We start from the raw sequence: 20,980 nt of genomic DNA on the forward strand, positions 1-20,980 counted from the left end.
CACACACACACACACACACACACACACACACACACACACACACACACTGTGTGACCTTGGTCAAATCTCTAGACCTCTCTGTGTCTCCAACTGCAGGTTGAGGGGGCGTGTGTGACCATCACTAAGGGCCTTTTCTGGTATACACTGACAGTGAGTTGATCGTTTCTATGTGTGATTTGTGCCCAAGGAGGGTTCTTCCAAAGACTAAGCTGTGGGCTCTGATGACATTTCTGGCAGGGAAGTTTAGAAGGGATTTGAGAAAAAGCCCACAGAAGGGCTGAGGGTAATGGGTTCCCCTGGAGCGGCATTCATTTGGATCTATAAGCCTCAGGGACTAGAGTAAAAAGGCAGTTTCATTACTTTGTGGCCTCAATCAGAATGTTAATATTACCAATGAAATTCTTTTATGAAAGTCAGCTCAATGGGAGAAAAAAATACTTTTTTTAAAATGCTGAGTTATTCACAGACCCTACTATATTATGGAAGATGAAAGGGAAGGGTACAATGTAGAGGTCAGAACAGACCTTACACCTGGGCAACTAGGACCTGCCCTGGGCCCCATGCTCTAAGCGGACCTCACTCAGACCCCATGGGGTTCAGAATTCACAAGGCCATGGGGCCCTGCCCACCTGGAGCCTGTACCGCTTTCCCCCTCCTAAGGCCATGCCCTGAATTCCATGCCCAAATGCCTGGAACCACATCTAGGGTCCAAAGAGCCTCTTTAGGGAGGACTGAGCTTCTGGGGTGGTCAAGGGGCTACTGATGCTGGAAGGGGGAGGAAGTGTGGACTGAGCTTGGCTGGCCTGTGGGGTGGAGCCAGGTGGGAAGAGAAGAGGGTGGGTGGACCACAGAGCAAGGTCAGCCCCCCTGTGCTGCTGTGTCCGGACTGAAGCTCTGAGGGGCCCCAGACTTCTGAATTCAAACTTGGCCTTCCAGATCCTAAGGAAGGTATATTTACCTTCCTTTAACCCGTTATGATGGAAAGATAGAAAATATTTTACTGAACAATTGGTTTGCTTGCCCGTAACTTAATATTTAGACATATGGTATGTGGGCCTTCACTGATGCTCTAGCTCTAGGCCCTGCAAATGTCAGGGGGAGGCCTGGTTAGAGTGCATTTTTCCTTCAGCCTAGTCTTGGCAGACAGCCAGGGTTCAGATGCCAGCCCCGCCACTCACTTGGGCCTAGGCAAGTTGACTTTCCTGAGTCAATTTTCTCATCTGTAAGTAAATGGAGATAAGAATAGTACCACCGTACAGGGTTGTTGTGGGGATTAGATGAGATAATGCACATTTAAGAGCCTAGCACCGTGCCTGGCTCACAGTAAGCTTTGGGGAGTGTCAGCTTTCAGCACTGTGTGCCTGATATCCTGCTGGCTATAACCTGGTGTCCCCTGGTCTCCTTGTTTTCCAGACGCCACAGCAGTATGAGAGAGAGTACAACAACAAGCGGTCAGGCGTGGGGCCCAGCAAGTTCCATGGGTACGCCTACGATGGCATCTGGGTCATCGCCAAGACGCTGCAGAGGGCCATGGAGACGCTGCACGCCAGCAGCCGGCACCAGCGGATCCAGGACTTCAACTACACGGACCACACACTGGGCAGGATCATCCTCAACGCCATGAACGAGACCAACTTCTTCGGGGTCACGGTCAGTCCCAGGCCCCCGGGCTCTGCTTTCCTTAGTGCCCCTTAGAGACATACAAGGCAAGAGGGGCTGTGTCACAGGCCCTCTGATATACAGTCCATTTCCTCAATTGTTGAAATAACTTCCTGTGGGCTTTACGATTGCAGGGCTGCTGAAACGGGCACATGCGGTAACGCTCTCTGACATGTTGAGAAACTGCTTCTCTATAACTCATGGATTAGAAAGGCCATAGTGAGTTGACCGCACACAGAGCAGGTGGAATCCACCAGGTGGAGGGGTGGGGTGGGCCAGCAGAAGCTCTAGACCCAAAGTCAGGTTCAAATCCTGAGCCTTCACTTTCAAGTTTCCATCTTCAGACCACGGAGTTTTCATCCCCAAAATGGGAATAATACCTACCTGGCAAAGTAGTCATAAAGATTAGCTGTTACAAATTAAAAACTGCTAGTGTCTGTTGAGCAAGCTACTTGCTCTGAGCTTCAAGATTCTCAGCTGGGAAATGGGGATAATAATATCTGTCTTGCGCGGAAATCAGGAAAATTAGCCGTGATAAGAATCACTGTTATTTCTTGAATGCTCATTATGCGCTAGATATGTGCTAAGCCCCCTCCATGTCCCTCTCCACAGCCCCTGAGACCCCTCCCTCAAAAAAGGCTCCACAGAGCACCAAATACCCCAGAAGTCCTTTCTGTCCATGGTGCAAATTCACAGACTGAGCCTTAGAGTGGGATGAGATTTGCCAGGGGTCCCACCAGTAGCATTGTGGCAAAGCTGTCTCAAAACGTGGGTACACTTTATGTAGATTAGCTCGATGATGTATGCCTAATGCTAGGCCCAGGTAAGCACTCAGTAAATGCTAGTGGTGGTTGTAGTTAATAATGGTCTCACTGCGTCCATATGCCATCTGTAGGAAGTAGGTGCTATTATCATCCCATAAATGTGAGGAGCCTGAAGCTCAGAGCATTTAAGTACCACAGCTAATCAGAGGTAGAGCTGGGATTTGAACCTGGGTCTAGCTCTTAATTGCTGCATCACACTACCTTCTGGTAATGGCCATAAATGGTAGTTATTCATGTCTCATGATGATGTATTTGTCACTGACTCTGCTCCCAGAAAATAAGGAAAATTTGCTTAAAGAATAGGTTGAAATGGACTCTAAAGTGCTGTCCTTTGTTCTAATTTGAAGAGTCATTTAGAGAATCAGTCTCTCTTGGGAGTAAATAAGATGAGATGATTTGTGTGTTTCTTACATGTTCGTGTTCTTTTGTGCGTACGCTCAGGCTTGCTTTGTTGGTCTGACAGGCCAGGGCTTGTGCAGGTGCTGAGTGTAGACTGTGGTGTGGACGCCAAGGTAGTAAAATGGGCTCCTTGTCCTGGAGCCTGTGGTCCAGATGCAGGGTTGAGACCTGGACTCAAATGACAGGAAGAGGTTAAAAGTGCTCAGCACCATAGGAGAGACTGTGTGAGCCCAGAGGGATTTCTGTGACCTTTGATGAAATAGTCATGGAAGGCTTTTTGGAAGTGGCAGCATTTGAGCTGTGCCTTAGACATGCAGAGAGGGGCTGGTGGTCCGGCCAGATGGGGCATGGTGAGCACGGGAAAGATGCACGCGTGCAGCAGGTACGGTTACTTTGTCGGGAATATTGGACGGGAGGATGATGAGACTGGGAAGGTAAGTTGGGGCCCAGTTCTGTAGGGAAAAGCTAAGGAGGCTGGCTTTTATCTTAAAGGCCAATGAGATTCTCCAAGTGCGCCTTGACCAGTAGTACCAGCATCTCCTGGGAGCTGGTTAGAAATGCAAATTCCTGAGCCTAACCCCAGACTCACTGGATCAGAATCTCCAGGGTTGGGGTCCAGCCATTTGTGGTTTAACAGACCCTCCAGGTGATTCTAATGCACGCTAGAGTTTGAGAACCACTGCTCTGGGCGTTGGGGAGCATTGAGGTTTGCTATAAGAAGGATATTTCTACATTCCTGAATAGAGCCTCTCTTGACCTGAGACCTGGGCATCTGCTCCACAGTTTAGAAGTAAAGGCTCTAATTAGTCATCAGCAAAAGACATGTCTAGACTAGACTCAGACTAGAAGCTTTAACAACTTTCCTTAGCCCAGTGGTTTCAAAAATTCTTTCTTTATCCTCAGAACCTTTTGTTATAAAATTTTACCTAGTGCCTGGTGTATAAGATAAATTAAGGAGATTCTCCAGTGAATGGAAGAAGAGCCCAAAGCCCTGCCTGATCAGCCCCCTCCATGTCCCGCCCCACAGCCCCTGATACCCCTCCCTCAGAAAGGCTCCACAGAGCACCAAATATCTCGGAAGTCCTTTCTGTCCATGTTACAAATTCAGAGACTGGTCCTTAGAGAGGGATGGGATTCGCCAGAGGTCCCACCGGTCGCATTGTGATGAAGCTGTCTCAAAGTGTGGATACACTTTTTCAGGTCATTGTCACACTTTGTTTCTTATTTTATAGAATGAATTCATAGCATCCCAAGTTGAAATGGCCGGATAGAGAGCTACAGAATCTAGGAAGCCTCTCATAATCCTAGAACTCGGGGTATTGTCTAGATGCCTGATGCACCTCAGGTGGAAATCATTTATAACTACTCCTAAGTGCTGTCAAATAATACGTAACCCCTACTTGATGAGCAATTCGACGAGGCTGCCTGAAATGCTTTACCTAGCTTGAAGATGAGTTTCTTTTTAATGGGAAATTCCTTGACACATATTTTTGCCGGCTCTGGTTTGTGACTCATAATTCAGCAGATGTCAGAACTGAAAGCAATCTTAGAGATCCTCAGATTTAGCCCCTTTGGGTTGTGGATGAGTATCTGAGGTACAGAGGGGGAGTTTCAAAGTCACACGGAAAGAAGGTTTGATTCAGGCAGGATGGTGGCTCCGATGGGCCTGCCCCAACCATACTCCATGCCCTCTCCCTCCTCCTTGTACAAGTCCTCCGTTAGTTGAGAAAGAGATTGTAATAGTGAAACATTTCTTCAGGGTTTTTTTCCCTTCCTCCTTATCCCCTTTGTCACATATTAATATGTGCTTGTCACTGGGCTGTAGACAGGTTTCATTAAAATTGTCTTCTGATCAGAGAAAAAAGGCCATCTTCTGACAAAATAAAAAGTGTCCCTGTGATCCAAGGAGACCACGGAAGGCCAAGTTTAGCCATAAATAAAGAGTTAGGAAAGGAACAGGAGGTAGAAATAAATTGAAGCATTTTCTATTTGCTGAAGGGTTTTCATTATACAGCACACACGGTATCCATTTTTCCACTCTCAGGCAGACACTTTATTCTGGGTCACCCTCATTCAGCATGTTTACTATACGGAAAATCGTTTAAACGCATTAAATTAATTATATCCATGACTCAATTTCAATTGATTCAGTATGCACTCTCGCCTAGGAGCTGGGCCTGTGGCTGCCGGTTGGCGTGTTGAAGAAGACATTTCTTCCAGGCATCCCAGATCAGGAATCTGGCTTAGCTTGGGGCCCAGCATTCTTTTATTTTCTAAGGAGCTCTCCTCCCAGCTACCCTCCTCAGAGAACACTGGAGAACGAGATCTGTGTCCCCACCTACACACTGATGGCCTAGGGGTCCTGCCACCTCTGATTCCCTGAGTTCTGGCCCTGTCATTACCTCTCTCTGGTCTGCAGATTTCAGAATGCTTTCTCACCTGGAAACCCTTCTTCTGCCAAACATGTGACAGAAACTCAGGCTCGAATTGGCTGTTAGGTCTTCAAAGCCCAGAGCATTCTGAGAATCCCAGCTCAGCAGCGTTCATCTAGAGCAAGGATTCCTAAACTTCTATGTATATGAGAATCTCCCAGGGAGCTTCGTTAAAAATTCAGATTTCCTAGCCCTGCCTCAGAACTTGTGATCCAGTGGCTTTGAGGTAGCACCAGAACATATCCATTATTAACAAGCAGTCCCGGTGAGTCTCAAGTAACAGCCTTGAGAATTGCTTGGAGCTCTGTTGGATGTTCACGTGCATGCACACACACTCACACACACACACACACACACACACACACACACACACACACACTTTTTGATTTTAAACCTGTCAGAGATGTATTTGTTCCTCCATTCATTCGCTCCTTAGCAGACCCTGTGCTGGGAGCATAGAGAGGAATAACATGGTCTGTCCCTCAAGGGCTCCCTGCCCAGTCAGGGAGAGACAGTAAATGAACAATTGCTGGGCACTGTTCAAGGTCAACCCAACACCCTTGGAGGGAGAGCTTCATTCTGCTTATGGGAGTAAAGACCAAGGAGCTGTCCTCGATTTTCACAGTTCAGTGAGCAAAATTCCATGTGTGGGTAACTGCAAGGTGCCTATGCTATAGGTTCTCCCTGTGCCATGTGCTGGGGAGCAAGGGTACAGTGCCAGGCTCCCCCCTCCCCAGCACTCAGGGCCATGTACTGTGGCTTAATAGACTCCTCCAAGTAGGCTTTTCTACCAAAGAGGCACTAAATTCAACACAAGCTTATATCCATAACCCTTCAAAGCTGGCTTCAGAACATGTGCTAAGTTTCCAGGTGAAAAAATCAAAGCTTAAACTTTCTTTGGATGATCATTTTTTAATTCCTCCCAGTTTCAAGTCTCTTTTAAAAAAGGTGATGTACCAGATCTCAAAATGGACACATCCTTTGAGTATGTCAGACCAAGATACAATGGCTCTAACCAGCAGTATTCCCCCTTTAGTAAATGTTTCTTCTGGCTTGTCTTTTTAAACGACACCATATTTACTTCGTGGTGCCTATGACAGAGGCTAAATTAATAGAATCTCATTATACCCTATTGTGAAGGTGTAATGTGTGTAATAGTTTCTCTGGGAAGTCACTGAGAGTATGCACCCCAGGTTTGGCTGGGGGCTGTGAGGCTTCCAAGAGCACCTGGCCATAGAGAAATTGAAAGGGCTTCTGGTAATATCTTTGATTGTGAGAAGAGGGCCCATTCTTGCTAAACTATTTCCTGTGATCACCTCCTCACTCCCTATGGGTGGACCTCATATAGAAGCAGTCACAGCTGCAAAGAGGGTGACCCATGAGTTCCTCCAAATAATAGACCCTATCTTCATCCTCTGCCCAGCCTCTCTCAACCAGCTGTGAGTCTGGACATCTCAATTTAACATCTGTCAGGAGAGGCCTGCAGCCTTAGGTTCAGGCAGTCACCTCTGAAAGCTGTTATCGCTAATTGATCTCACCAAGAAGGTGATGAAGACAAGCAGGTGGCAGTTTTCAGAGTTTATTGATCTATTTGTGTTTGTTGCTGAAGAGCGGGAATCCAGCCTTTGCCAGTGTGTCCCTTAAACTTCAAGTTTTTATGCAAGATTTTTAAAAAACTATCTCTGCTAAGACTCAAATACTGCCCCCCCTCCCCCGCTAACATTTTACCTGAAAAGAGGACATCCTAGAGTAAGCTCAGTTTGGTTGGGATTGCAGACACTAAGTTCTTGGAACCAGGTGGTTAGAGGAAGCCAACCAGCTCCTCATCCCAGGGAGATCGTGTGTTGGCTGAAGCCCCATTTATTTCACAACCACTGTTGCCTGGCCCTACTGTGACCCTGAAGTTGTGCAGTTGATTTTTTATCAAATAGGAAGCTACACTACTCACACGCACATGCACACACACACACACACACACACGAGTGAGTTAAACATCATCTTGTTCAAGTCGGCCCATCTCTCCTGCCTCTCTGATCTTTTGGGGTCCTGGTTTTATTCTCCAATACAGAAGCTTCCCACCAGCCACCCATTCGTGCCTTATATTTGATATCATCATTTAGCCTATAGATTTTTTTTTTTAGGTTGAATTTGAGTGAGACAAGAAACAGAGCTCTAGGAGCTCCATCCAGAGGTACAGAAAACCCTACCAATTTAGGATTTGACCCCTTTGGGGGCTGGTCATTCAACCAGTCATGACTCCATCCCCTGGACTCTCATGATTCCACCTGTTTCGATTTTATCCTTGACGCAATCACTAGAGCGCTTGTCAGAAGCTCTGCCGTGGTACGAGTGTGATGTGCCAACTGCATGTCCTAGAAAATGGGGCTTGTCCCAGTGACCTCGTGCTAGCTCCCAACGCTACTCAGGGTTTTATGTTCTAAGAGACCCTCTTTCATGAGCCTTTCTTGGCTGTTACCCAAGATCAACAGCAAACCCTTCCAGAACTTCCTCTGCACCCCACTTGTCTCCACCCCATCCCAGACCCAGGGAGTTCCACTGGAATTGCATTATACACAAAGTTAACATAGGAGCTGGTTTGGAAACCTAATCTCTCACCCTTTATTCCCTGGCTAAGCAGCCCATCCACAAACTCAGATAAAATGCACATTTCCTAGGGCATGGCCAGTGAAAACTGTAATAGGAAATGCAGATTTGAAAAGTCAGGCAAAAGGAGGCCACAGTCCAGTCCAGCACTTTCCCTGTGTGACCTCAAGGAAATAGTTTACCTTTCTGTGCCTCAGGTTCCTCATCTATGCAGGGAAATATAATCTACTTCATAGGGTTGATATGAGAATTAACGACTGTGTTTAGCACCCTATAACTGCATCATCATCATTACTATTATTATTATTACTACCACTGCTATTACAATAGTGATTTTTCAAAGCACAGTTTATGTGGGTCTTAATCAAGGAATGTTCGTAATCAAGTCCAACAATCATTCTCTACCTCCTAAGTGCCAGTCTGTTTCACATACATTATCTCATTTAATTCTCTCAACAATAAACAAATCTATGAACTTGTATTAAGTTTGCAGGAACACTATCGAGTTCTCTACCTGCTGCTGACATTCACTCTGAGGATTTGATAGTCACCTTAAATGTGGAAGGCATCTGCTCACAGACTTCCCTCTGTTCCTCCCTTTAGTCTAGCTCCATGCCACTCAAAGTCCCATGGCCCTAAGAATTATCACTCAGCATCATACACAAAAAGTAACGGAGCAGATGCTGTTGGTGCCCAGCCAGACCTTCTGGGATCCCTTTTAGGGGTTTGGTGAGGTTTGCCCATCCCCCAGCTGTGCAGGTACCCCTGATAATATCCCACACCTTGGGCGATTGGAGCCTTCAGGCCTGGAGGTGCCTGGGATTCACACCCCACCCCCCAGCAGCCTGCAGCGACGACTGGCTGGTGTGGTGGTATGACACCAGCGCGATTCGCCTCCAGGGCTCCCTGGATGATTAGGCTGAGACTTGCCTCGCCTGAAAACACATCGGAGCTTGGCCTCTTCCCTTTTCCTCTCTCACTTACAGTTTTCTCCTGAGAACATGTCTTTAATCAATCGCTTGCACACGATTCCCTGTCCTAGGCTGTACTTCTAGGGGACCCAATCTAAGACACCTATGTGTCTTTATAGAAAATTTAAACATTTTCAAGAGGGAATTTTTACTGTAAGCTAATTGTTATCTCTGTGTTAAGTTTAGCACCAATCCCCCCATCACCTCCCCCACACCAGGTAGAGGGTTCCAGACTCATCTCCCTTATATGCCATTGCACTCTGCTCCTACCCCTGCCTCTTGCAGTCAGCCTGTGGGAGAGCCATATTCATATCCTCCAATGAATTAGCAGCTCCCAGATTTGTAGCGACCACAGTTTTTCACCCCTCTGGTTCCCACAGTACTTCGTCTACTGCTTTACACCTGGAAGATGCTCAGTAAACACTGGTAACCTTGAGTTAACTTTGTGGGGTTGAATCTGCACATGATTGAGAAATTCAGTCACACTCTCCTACTCTGCTGCCTTCCAGGATTCTATAAACTAAAAAGACTTTTTCTATCCAATAAATTATCAGAACTGACAGCAGAAGTATTAACAGGGTCTATAGTTCTCGAATCAGCTGATAGCAATGCCCAGGTTATTGCTCTGATAATTGAAGCTGGTGTTACTGTTTCACACAGGTTGTGGAAATCTCCCCGACGTGTGTGTGTGTTGGGGTAAGGATGGGGGGCTCTTGCTGGGATGGGATGAGAAACCCATCCTTTACCCCCTCCCCAGTCTCTCCCATCAGCATCTCTCTAGGGCTCAAGTCCCAGAGCCTGAGAGGGAGGGGGAGTTGCTCATGGGCCCTCTGTGACTTCAGACTGTCAGGAGCATTTCCTAGAGGTAATTAATTGCTAGTAATAAACAACTATAATAATAATCCTCGATGTGACTGCCCTGTGCTCAGGGTACACTTATGGTCTCTATCTCCTTCGTTCCTCAATGCAATACATTCATTAACATCATGCGAGCTCCTACTGTATCCCAGGCACCATCCTGAGCACTGTACACGTTCTTGAATGTGATGCTCAGAACAGCCACCCAGCAGGGGATGTGTAATTTTGAGTGCCAGGAGCGCTCCTCCCAATGAGCTGCATCTGGCTCTTTAACCAGTGTCACATCTTTGTCCACATGTCACTTTCGCAGTGGCCTCCCTGGCACCCTATTTAAAATTGCAGTCTCACCCCTTTCGTTCTTCTTCACAATAGTTACCCCACTTGACGTGTGCCCTGTTTTACTTATGCACTGTTTTGTTTTCTGCCGTATCTCTGACTTAGAACTGAGTGCCTGGGATATAGTAGGTGCCTAATAAATATTTGTAAATGAGTTGATGATTTAGATAATCAGCGACCATATCATTATTAAAAAAAAAAACAAAAACAAAAACAGGCTGAGCAGGTAAATGATTTACCCAGCATCCTATAGGTAGCCAGTGACAGAGTTTATTCAAAGCTGCCCAATCTGGCTGACTCAAAAGCACATGTTCTTTTTTTTTAACATCTTTATTGGGGTATAATTGCTTTACAATGGTGTGTTAGTTTCTGCTTTATAACAAAGTGAATCAGTTATACATATACATATGTTCCCATATCTCGTCCCTCTTGCGTCTCCCTCCCTCCCACCCTCCCTATCCCACCCCTCCAGGCGGTCACAAAGCACCGAGCCAATATCCCTGTGCCATGCGGCTGCTTCCCACTAGCTATCTACCTTACGTTTGTTAGTGTATATATGTCCATGCCTCTCTCTCGCCCTGTCACAGCTCACAAGCCCATGTTCTTAACCATTTAGGTGTCAGGTCTATTAATTCAGCTAGCATTCCCAGCACCCCCTATCTGCCAGGCCTGGGCCAGGCCGGAGGAGTAAAACTGTCCAAACAACCATAGGAGATGCAGGGGAGGGAGAGCAGGAACCACTCTCCCCATGTTAATAGTGGAGGATATTATGGTCCCCTCTCTGCACTGGGTTATATATGTGTCCATCTGCCCTTTCCCACTGGACAGTGAGCCTTTGAGCCCCTTGCCTGGGACTGGGGCCTGTAATCCTCTTTGTACCCCTGGTGCCTTATATCATACTGGCACTTAGTCTATGAAACACATGTTTGTTGACTGAATGAATTAGGAAATTGTAGCTCAGCAAGGCAAAGCTATGCTTGGATCCCACGGTGCATAGCTGGTGAGCCTTGTTCAGATCTGCATCCTAGGTCTTCTGATTCTAAATGCAAGTGCCTCCAAATCCTGTGTTCTTGGGTGCTGCTTGGCCGCTCTCCCCCCGTTTATTTAAACACAATTACAAGTGACTGCAGATAATGTACAGCACGGGGAAGAAACCTACTCCTTCTGCTGTTAGATAAATTTGAAAGATCAAAATAATGTGGTTTAGCAATTTGTTTGAATTGTTGCCTAGCCTTCCAAAGCTTGCAAGTGTGATTTCCTCAAGTCAGGGAAAAAATAGCTGTTTCCTTATGAGAAGCAGTGTGGGGGAGTATATCATCTTATGAGAGCTTCAGCAGAGCCCTATGTTCAGATTGTGTCCGGGTCCCTGAGAGAAACAGACAAAGCGAGGGCTCAATGACATGGTAGTTGTAGTAACATTACTGCAATGACAAATGTCATGATAATAGGAATAGCTAACAGTGTTGAGTGCTCACTATATGGTGGGTACTCTGCTAGGTATTTAATGTATTAAATGCTAGGCATTTAATACATTTAAGATGTATTATCTCATTTAGTTCTCATAATAACCCCTGTTGTGAGTTGAATTGTGTCCCCCCCAGAATCCATATGTTGAACTCCTAATGCAAAGTATCTCAGAATGTGACCTTATTTGGAAATAGGGTCATTATAGATGTAATTAGTCAAGATGCGGCCATACTGGAGTAGGATAATCCAATACAACTAGTGTCCGTATAAAAAGGGGAAATTTGGAGACAGGCATGCACACAGGGAGAACCCCACGCAAAGGTGAAGGCAGAGATGGAACAACGCCTCTATAAGCCAAGGAATGCTGACGATTGCCAGCAAACTACCAATAGCTGGGGAACAGATTCTCCCTCACAGCCCCCAGAAGGAACCAACCCTGCTGACACCTGGATCTTGGACCTCTAGCTCCTGGAACTGTGAGACAAGAAATGTCTTTTTAAGTCACCCAGTCTGTGGTATTTCATTACGGCAGCCCTGCTAAACTAATATAACCCCACACAGTGGAGACTGTTATTATCACCATTTTGCAGGCAAGGAAACTGAGAGGTTAAATAGTTTACCCAAGGTCACAGAGCTCTTGAGAGAAGAGCTGGGATTTGGACACAGGTGTTCTAACTTAGACCCTCACGTGTAACTGTCATCCTGCGCCTATACAAGCTCTCCTCCATTAGGGGGCAAAAGAATCAGCCAGAGGTGAACAGAGCTGAAATGAACCAATGAGACCATCACCCCCACCACCTCACTTTCCAGGTGGGGAGATCGCGGCCCTTGAGGACCTGCTGAATAATAATAAGGCTGAAGCCAGGACCCTGGCCCCTCATTTCTAGTTGGGGACCCTCCTTGATGCCCAGCTGCTGCCATCTGGAGGAATGTTCTACACATCTCAGTTTGGCCAGATTAACCTGGAAACAGTAAGCAGTACCTTACATTTGACTCACTTCTTCCCTGACTGGGGAGAGGGAGGGTATTTTACTACCCTCTTTTTCATGTGTGTGTATACACACACACACATATTTCTTTTTCTGATTACTAAAATAATACACGTTCATTATAGAAAATGTAAAAAGCACAAGACAAGCACCAAAAAGAAAATCAAGTCACCCGTAACTTCATCATTCAGACAGGCCTGTGGAGTACTGTAAGCACTTATACTTCACGCTCAGATGTGCTCTTTAAAAAAAAAAAATTTCCTTTCCAACCATTTGTTTTGATCCCTCACATTATAAAGCTTCTTCTGTGGCAGTGGTTCTCACTCTTTGAACCCCATCTTTCCTTTTTTTAAAATTACGATCAAATATACATAACATAAAATTTACCATTTTAACCATTTGTAAGTATACAATTCAGTGACATTAAACATATTCTCACTGTTGTGAAACCATCAAGACATCCATCTCCGGAATGTTTTCCTCTTCGCAAACAGAAATTCTGTCCTCATTGAACAATAACTCCCCATTAGGTGTGATCATTTTAAAGCTATTATTTATTATGAGAATATTTATTAATTATTTTCAGAAGTGTTTGTAAAGATATCATAAGTAATTTGCTAACTAATTTTATAGGGAAATTGTAGTATTTGCAAGCTATCTCTAACCAAATAGTTATTAGCCCAGCAAAAGTTTGGTTGCCTTTTCATACAGAAACCTAAGAATGTACATTTTTCAATGTTGAGAGTATAAATAGTGAGCAAACATTTTAAAGTAAGTAATGTAGTTAAACATTAGTGATATTCCCACTATTGAGGAAAATCCTTAGATAAAGATATACCCAGATCCTGTATGGAAAACATCTGAAGAGGTCCATAATACATCCCATGCATTTCTCTCTGCTTTAGGCCAGAATACCCCCTCAGTGTGTGTCAAGGTATGTTAGCCTGTGAGCTTGCTAAGCAGGAGGGAAGTTTTCTATGATCAGGGGAGGACAGCTGACATAAATTTCAGCTGACAAGTTGCACAGCCTTGAACACTGATGGATGCCGGCTCTGCCTGTGTGTGCTCGAGCAGAGGTTACTCAGACACACTCTGCGCCCGCCTGGCTAATGGCCACCCCTGAGCAAGGCGGGTGGAAGAAGCTGAAAAACTCCATATTCTCATGGAATTGCAACACACCCTCACCCCCTTTCTTTTTTCTCAATGGAATTCAATCTTCCTAGAATTCTTGCTTAAACCAGTATTTGGTAACGTTAAACTAAAACAAAGCAGCCAGTTATTTTACCAGCAAAATGGGTTTATACAGGAGCAGCAAAGAATCGCAATTCAGGACATGCAGCTAAGGCAAACCACTTACAAGTCCAGTTCAGCAAGGGAGAGGAAACTCTTTTATAGAGGAGAAGGGGAAGCTGGGAGGGGCTGTTATAAACAGAATCCATTGGAGGAAACTGAGAGTTCGAAGTATAGTGGCTTTTTATTGGCTGAGTTGTGACAGTCTCTCATTGACTGAGCTGTTGCCAGGCAAGGAGAAATCTTCTTTCCTCCTGCTGGTGTTATTAAAGTAGGGTCACTTCCTGCCAGAGATGCAAAGCGTGTCTCTTCCTGTTGGGATGTATATTGACAGGGTGAATATAATGAGTGAGTGATTTGTGTGTGAGAGCTCCCCCTTCTGGCCTCCCGAGGACAATTTAGTGAAATTTTATTAATTTTCACAGCGAGTAGAGACCTGGAGTCTAGAGAGAGCAGTGTAAATTCTGGAGGGGGAGCTGGGTGTGGGGGTAAGGCGGGGAAAGGACTGGGAGGGGGAGGTGCCCACTTTTGTCTTCCTAGGAGACAATAGCATGAAATACTTAGGAGCACAGTCTCTGGAGACAGACTTCCTAGGTTCACATCTATAAAATGGGATAACACCTTAGATTGGGCTCCCTGTAAACAGACTCAGGGACAGAGTCTTACATGCAGAAGGTTTGTGGGAGAATGAGCTTAGGAAATATAGTGTAAGGAAGTGAGGGTGGCAGGATTGGGCAGAGCAAGAAGTTGATCTGAAGTTTGCAACTGAGGACGCAGCTGATCCTAGAGGAGCTCTGGAGCTGGGATGGCCCTCCGAGTTATCCAAAGGCAGGCACGGGCCCTGAGCCTTTGGATATTTTCACCAGCCAGTCACTGGCCATGGATGGGCCCAGGAGGGGTGTATCCTTGGGCAAGGCAGCTCCCCACGGTAGAGGGATAGCTGGGACCCTCAGTATCCAGTATTCCCAGGAGTTGGGGGATGGTGCTTTAGCCAGAAAAAGGGAATCTGAGCAGAGTCCCCCAGTATCCCTGACAGATAACAACAGGGTGTACCTTAAAGGGTTGTGGGGATTAAAGAGGTTTAGGCATGCAGAGTGCCTGGGACATCCTTGCTAAATTAGTGCGAGGATGATGGGGAAGGATGTATTTGGATACCAGTTGCACACAGTCCTCTAGACCCCCAAACACCTATAATTAATTTTCCAGGAGATATTGGGGTTGGTGGATCCCCATATCACTGCTTCAGTTGCATTCTTGCAGCTCTTGCCGTCTTTGGTAATTCACATTCTCACATTCATAGGCACAGTAGCAAACATACTCACGTGTGCGCGCGCACACACACACACACACACACTCCTAAATGTGTGATTTATGGGTATTCGTGTACATTGTGTGTATAGCAATTTATCAATCTATTCCACTGGTTTTCAAACTTGTTTTTCAAAAGAGATTTTACGGGCTTTACACGTAAGCCCCAATATCATTGTCCCTCATTTAATATTTACATTAAAATTACATTTAATATTACTTTTTTTTTTTTATTTGCTCCTTAGAAGACTTTGTTAACCCTCCCTTTTTATTTAAAAATCAGCAAGCAAATTTCTGCAGGAAAAAAGATGAAGCAAAGGCTTATTGGGGAACCTGGCCCAAACCATCATTTCAGCTCACCCTGGTCAGGCCTCTGAGAAGGGCCTGAGGATGGCGGCCATGGTGGCAGGTCCCCTGACAGTGCCTCAGAGGCAGGAGAGGGGGATGATCTTAGCTGGCACCCAGACCTACATTCTTTTTTTTTTTTTTACATCTTTATTGGAGTATAATTGCTTTACAATGGTGTGTTAGTTTCTGCTTTATAACAAAGTGAATCAGTTATACATATACATATGTTCCCATATCTCTTCCCTCTTGCGTCTCCCTCCCTCCCACCCTCCCTATCCCACCCCTCTAGGTGGTCACAAAGCACTGAGCTGATCTCCCTGTGCTATGCGGCTGCTTCCCACTAGCTATCTGCCTTACATTTGGTAGTGTATATATGTCCATGCCTCTCTCTCACTTTGTCATAGCTTACCCTTCCCCCTCCCCATATCCTCAAGTCCATTCTCTAGTAGGTCTGTGCCTACATTCTTTTTTTAAAAAAATAAAGTATAGTTGATTTACAGTATTAGTTTCAGGTGTACAATATAGTGATTCAATATTTTTATAGGTTATACTCCATTTAAAGTTATTATAAAATAATGGCTACATTTCCCTGTATTGTACAATATATCCCTGTTGCTTTTTTATTTTATACATAGTAGTTTCTACCTCTTAATCCCCTACCCCTATCATGCCCCTCCCCACTTCCCTCTCCCCACTGGTAACCACTTGTTGGTTCTCTATGTCTGTGAGTCTGTTTCTGTTTGGTAATATTCATTCATTTGTTTTATTTTCTAGATTCCACATATAAGTAATAACATCAGTATTTGTCTTTCTCTGTCTGACTTATTTCACTAAGCATAATACCCTCTAGATCCCTCCATGTTGTTGCAAATGGCAGGATTTCTTTTTTTTAATGGATGAGTAATAATATTCCATTGTATGTGTATGTGTATGTATGTATATATATACACACATATATATTTGTATATATATGTATATATCACACTTTCTTTATCCATTCATCTGTTGATGGATACTTAGGTTGCTTCCATATCTTGGCTGTTGTAAATAATGCTTCTGTGAACATTGGGGTGCATGTATCTTTTTTGTGTGTGTTACATCTAAGTTTTATTTATTTTTTTTAACACCTTTATTGGAGTACAGTTGATTTACAACGGTGTGTTGGTTTGTGCTTTATAACAAAGTGAATCAGCTATACATATACATATATCCCCATATCTCCTCCCTCTTGTGTCTCCCTATCCCACCCCTTTAGGTGGTCACAAAGCACCGAGCTGATCTCCCTGTGCTGTGTGGCTGCTTCCCACTAGCTATCTATTTTATGTTTGGTAGTGTATATATATCCATGCCACTCTCTCACTTCGTCCCAGCTTACCCTTCCCCCTCCCTGTGTCCTCAAGTCTGTTCTCTACATCTGTGTCTTTATCCCTGTCCTGCCCCTAAGTTCTTCAGACCCTTTTTTTTTAGCTTCCATATATATGTGTTAGCATACGGTATTTGTTTTTCTCTTTCTGACTTACTTCACTCTGTATGACAGACTCCAGGTCCATCCACCTCACTACAAATAAATCAGTTTTGTTTCTTTTTATGCTGAGTAATAGTCCATTGTATATATGTGCCACATCTTTACCCATTCATCTGTCAATGGACACTTAGGTTGTTTCCATGTCCTGGCTATTGTAAATAGAGCTGCAGTGAACATTGTGGTACATGACTCTTTTTGAATCATGGTTTTCTCAAGGTATATGCCCAGTAGTGGGATTGCTGGGTCGTATGGTAGTTCTATTTTTAGTTTTTCAAGGAACCTCCATACTGTTCTCCATAGTGGCTGTATCAATTTACATTCCCACCAACAGTGCAAGAGGGTTCCCTTTTCTCCACATCCTCTCCAGCATTTATTGTTTGTAGATTTTTTGATGATGGCCATTCTGACCAGTGTGAGGTGATACCTCATTGTAGTTTTGATTTGCATTTCTCTAATGATTAGTAATGTTGAGCATCCTTTCATGTGTTTGTTGGCAATCTGTATATCTTCTTTGGAGAAACGTCTATTTAGGTCTTCTGCCCATTTTTGGACTGGGTTGTTTGTTTTTTTGATATTGAGCTGCATGAGCTGCTTGTATATTTTGGAGATTAATCCTTTGTCAGTTGCTTCATTTGCAAATATTTTCTCCCATTCTGAGGGTTGTTTTTTCATCTTGTTTATTGTTTCCTTTGTTATGCAAAAGCTTTTAAGTTTCATTAGGTTCCATTTGTTTATTTTTGTTTTTATTTCCATTTCTCTAGGAGGTGGATCAAAAAGGATCTTGCTTTGATTTATGTCATAGAGTGTTCTGCCTCTGTTTTCCTCTAAGAGTTTTATAGTGTCTAGCCTTACATTTAGGTCTTTAATCCATTCTGAGTTTATTTTTGTGTATGGTGTTAGGGAGTGTTCTAATTTCATTCTTTTACTTGTAGCTGTCCAGTTTTCCCAGCACGACTTATTGAACAGGCTGTCTTTTCTCCATTGTATATTCTTGCCTCCGTTATCAAAAATAAGGTGACCATATGTGCATGGGTTTATCTCTGGGCTTTCTATCCTGGTCCATTGACCTGTATTTCTGTTTTTGTGCCAGTACCATACTGTCTTGATTACTGTAGCTTTGTAGTATAGTCTGAAGTCTGGAAGCCTAATTCCTCCAGCTCCATTTTTCTTTCTCAAGATTGCTTTGGCTATTTGGGTCTTTTGTGTTTCCATACAAATTGTGAAATTTTTTGTTCCAGTTCTCTGAAAAATGCCATTGGTAGTTTCATAGGGATTGCATTGAATCTGTAGATTGCTTTGGCTAGCAGAGTCATTTTCACAATGTTGATTCTTCCAATCCAAGAACATGGTATATCTCTCCATCTGTTTGTATCATCTTTAATTTCTTTCATCAGTGTCTTATACTTTTCTGCATACAGGTCTTTTGTCTCCTTAGGTAGGTTTATTCCTAGGTATTTTATTCTTTTTGTTGCAATGGTAAATGGGAGTGTTTCCTTAATTTCTCATTCAGATTTTTTATCATTAGTGTACAGGAATGCAAGAGATTTCTGTGCATTAATTTTGTATCCTGCTACTTTGCCAAATTCATTGATTAGCTCTAGTAGTTTTCTGGTAGCATCTTTAGGATTCTCTATTTATAGACTCATGTCATCTGCAAACAGTGACAGCTTTACTTCTTCTTTTTCAATTTGGATTCCTTTTATTTCTTTTTCTTTTCTGATTGCTGTGGCTAAAACTTCCAAAACTATGTTGAATAATAGTGATGAGAGTGGACAACTTAGTCTTGTTCCTAATCTTAGAGGAAATGGTTTCAATTTTTCACCATTGAGAACAATGTTGGCTCTGGGTTTGTCATATATGGCCCTTACTATGTTGAGGTAAGTTCCCTCTATGCCTACTTTCTGGAGGGTTTTTATCATAAATGGGTATTGAATTTTGCTGAAAGCTTTTTCTGAATCTATTAAGATTATCATATGGTTTTTCTCCTTCAATTTGTTAATATCGTTTATCAAAACATTGATTGATTTGCGTATATTGAAGAATCCTTGGATTCCTGGGATAAACCCCACTTGGTCATGGTGTATGATCCTTTTAATGTGCTGTTGGATTCTGTGTGCTAGTAATTTGTTGAGGATCTTTGCATCGATGTTCATCAGTGATATTGGCCTGTAGTTTTCTTTCTTTGTGATCTTTGTCTGGTTTTGGTATCAGGGTGATGGTGGCCTTGTACAATGAGTTTGGGAGTGTTCCTCGCTCTGCTATATTTTGGAAGAGTTTGAGAAGGATAGGTGTTAGCTCTTCTCAAATGTTTGATAGAATTCGACTGTGAAGCCATCTGGTCCTGCGCTTTTGTTTGTTGGAAGATTTTTAATCACAGTCTCAATTTCATTGCTCGTGATTGGTCTATTTATATTTTCTATTTCTTCCTGGTTCAGTCACAGAAGGTTGTGCTTTTCTAAGAATTTGTCCATTTCTTCCAGGTTGTCCATTTTATCGGCATATAGTTGCTTGTAGTAATCTCTCATGATCCTTTGTATTTCTGCAGTATCAGTTGTTACTTCTCCTTTTTCATTTCTAATTCTATTGATTTGAGTCCTCTCCTTTTTTATCATGATGAGTCTGCCTAATGGTTTATCAATTTTGTTTATCTTCTCAAAGAACCAGCTTTTAGTTTTATTGATCTTTGCTATTGTTTCCTTCATTTCTTTTTCATTTATTTCTGATCTGATCTTTATGATTTCATTCCTTCTGCTAACTTTGGGGGTTTTTTGTTCTTCTTTCTGTAATTGCTTTAGGTGTAAGGTTAGGTTGTTTATTTGAGATGTTTCTTGTTTCTTGAGGTAGGATTGTATTGCTATAAACTTCCCTGTTAGAACTGCTTTTGCTGCATCCCATAGGTTTTGGGTCATCGTGTTTTCATTGTCATTTGTTTCTAGGTATTTTTTGGTTTCCTCTTTGATTTCTTCAGTGATCTCTTGGTTATTTAGTAGCATATTGTTTAGCCTCCATGTGTTTGTATTTTTTACAGAGTTTTTCCTGTAAATGATATCTAGTCTCACAGCATTGTGGTTCGAAAAGATACTTGATATGATTTCAATATTCTTAAATTTACCAAGGCTTGATTTGTGACCCAAGATATGATCTATCCTGGAAACTCTTCCATGAGCACTTGAGAAGAAAGTATATTCGGTTGTTTTTGGATGGAATGTCCTATAAATATCAATTAAGTCCATCTTGTTTAATGTGTCATTTAAAGCTTGTGATTCCTTATTTATTTTCATTTTGGTTGATCTGTCCATTGGTGAAAGTGGGGTGTTAACGTCCCCTACTATGATTGTGTTACTATCGATTTCCTCTTTTATGGCTGTTAGCATTTGCCTTATGTATTGAGGTGCTCCTATGTTGGGTGCATAAATATTTACAACTGTTATATCTTCTTCTTGGATTGATCCCTTGATCATTATGTAGTGTTCTCTTCATCTCTTGTAATAGTCTTTATTTTAAAGTCTATTTTGTCTGATATGAGAATTGCAACTCCAGCATTGTTTTGATTTCCATTTCCATGGAATATCTTTTTCCATCCCCTCACTTTCAGTCTGTATGTGTCCCTAGGTCTGAAGTGGGTCTCTTGTAGACAGCATGTATACGGGTCTTGTTTTTGTATCCATTCCGCCAGTCTATGTCTTTTGGCTGGAGCATTTAATCCATTTACATTTAAGATAGTTACCGATATGTTCCTATTACCATTTTCTTAATTGTTTTGGGTTTGTTATTATAGATCTTTTCCTTCTCCTGTGTTTCCTGCCTAGAGAACTTCCTTTAGGATTTGTTGTAAAGCTGGTTTGGTGGTGCTGAATTCTCTTAGCTTTTGCTTGTCGTAGAGGTTTTAATTTCTCCATTGAATCTGAATGAGATCCTTGCTGGGTAGAGTAATCTTGGTTGTAGGTTTTTCCCCTTCATCACTTTAAAT

At 43.3% G+C, this 20,980-nt stretch overlaps 1 protein-coding gene across 1 annotated transcript in view; it reads left to right on the top strand.

Moving 5' to 3' along the window:
* Window positions 1–20,980, top strand: part of GABBR2 (gamma-aminobutyric acid type B receptor subunit 2) — a 368,838-nt gene that overhangs the window by 220,887 nt on the left and 126,971 nt on the right. The window contains exon 7 of the mRNA XM_027105394.1: window positions 1,414–1,650. Coding sequence (XP_026961195.1) covers window positions 1,414–1,650 — 237 coding nt within the window. The remainder of the gene's footprint in view (window positions 1–1,413; window positions 1,651–20,980) is intronic.

Source organism: Aethalodelphis obliquidens, unplaced genomic scaffold (assembly GCF_003676395.1).
Source record: "Aethalodelphis obliquidens isolate GAN/ISIS:26980383/991018 unplaced genomic scaffold, ASM367639v1 scaffold7, whole genome shotgun sequence".
Taxonomy (NCBI): domain Eukaryota; kingdom Metazoa; phylum Chordata; class Mammalia; order Artiodactyla; family Delphinidae; genus Aethalodelphis; species Aethalodelphis obliquidens.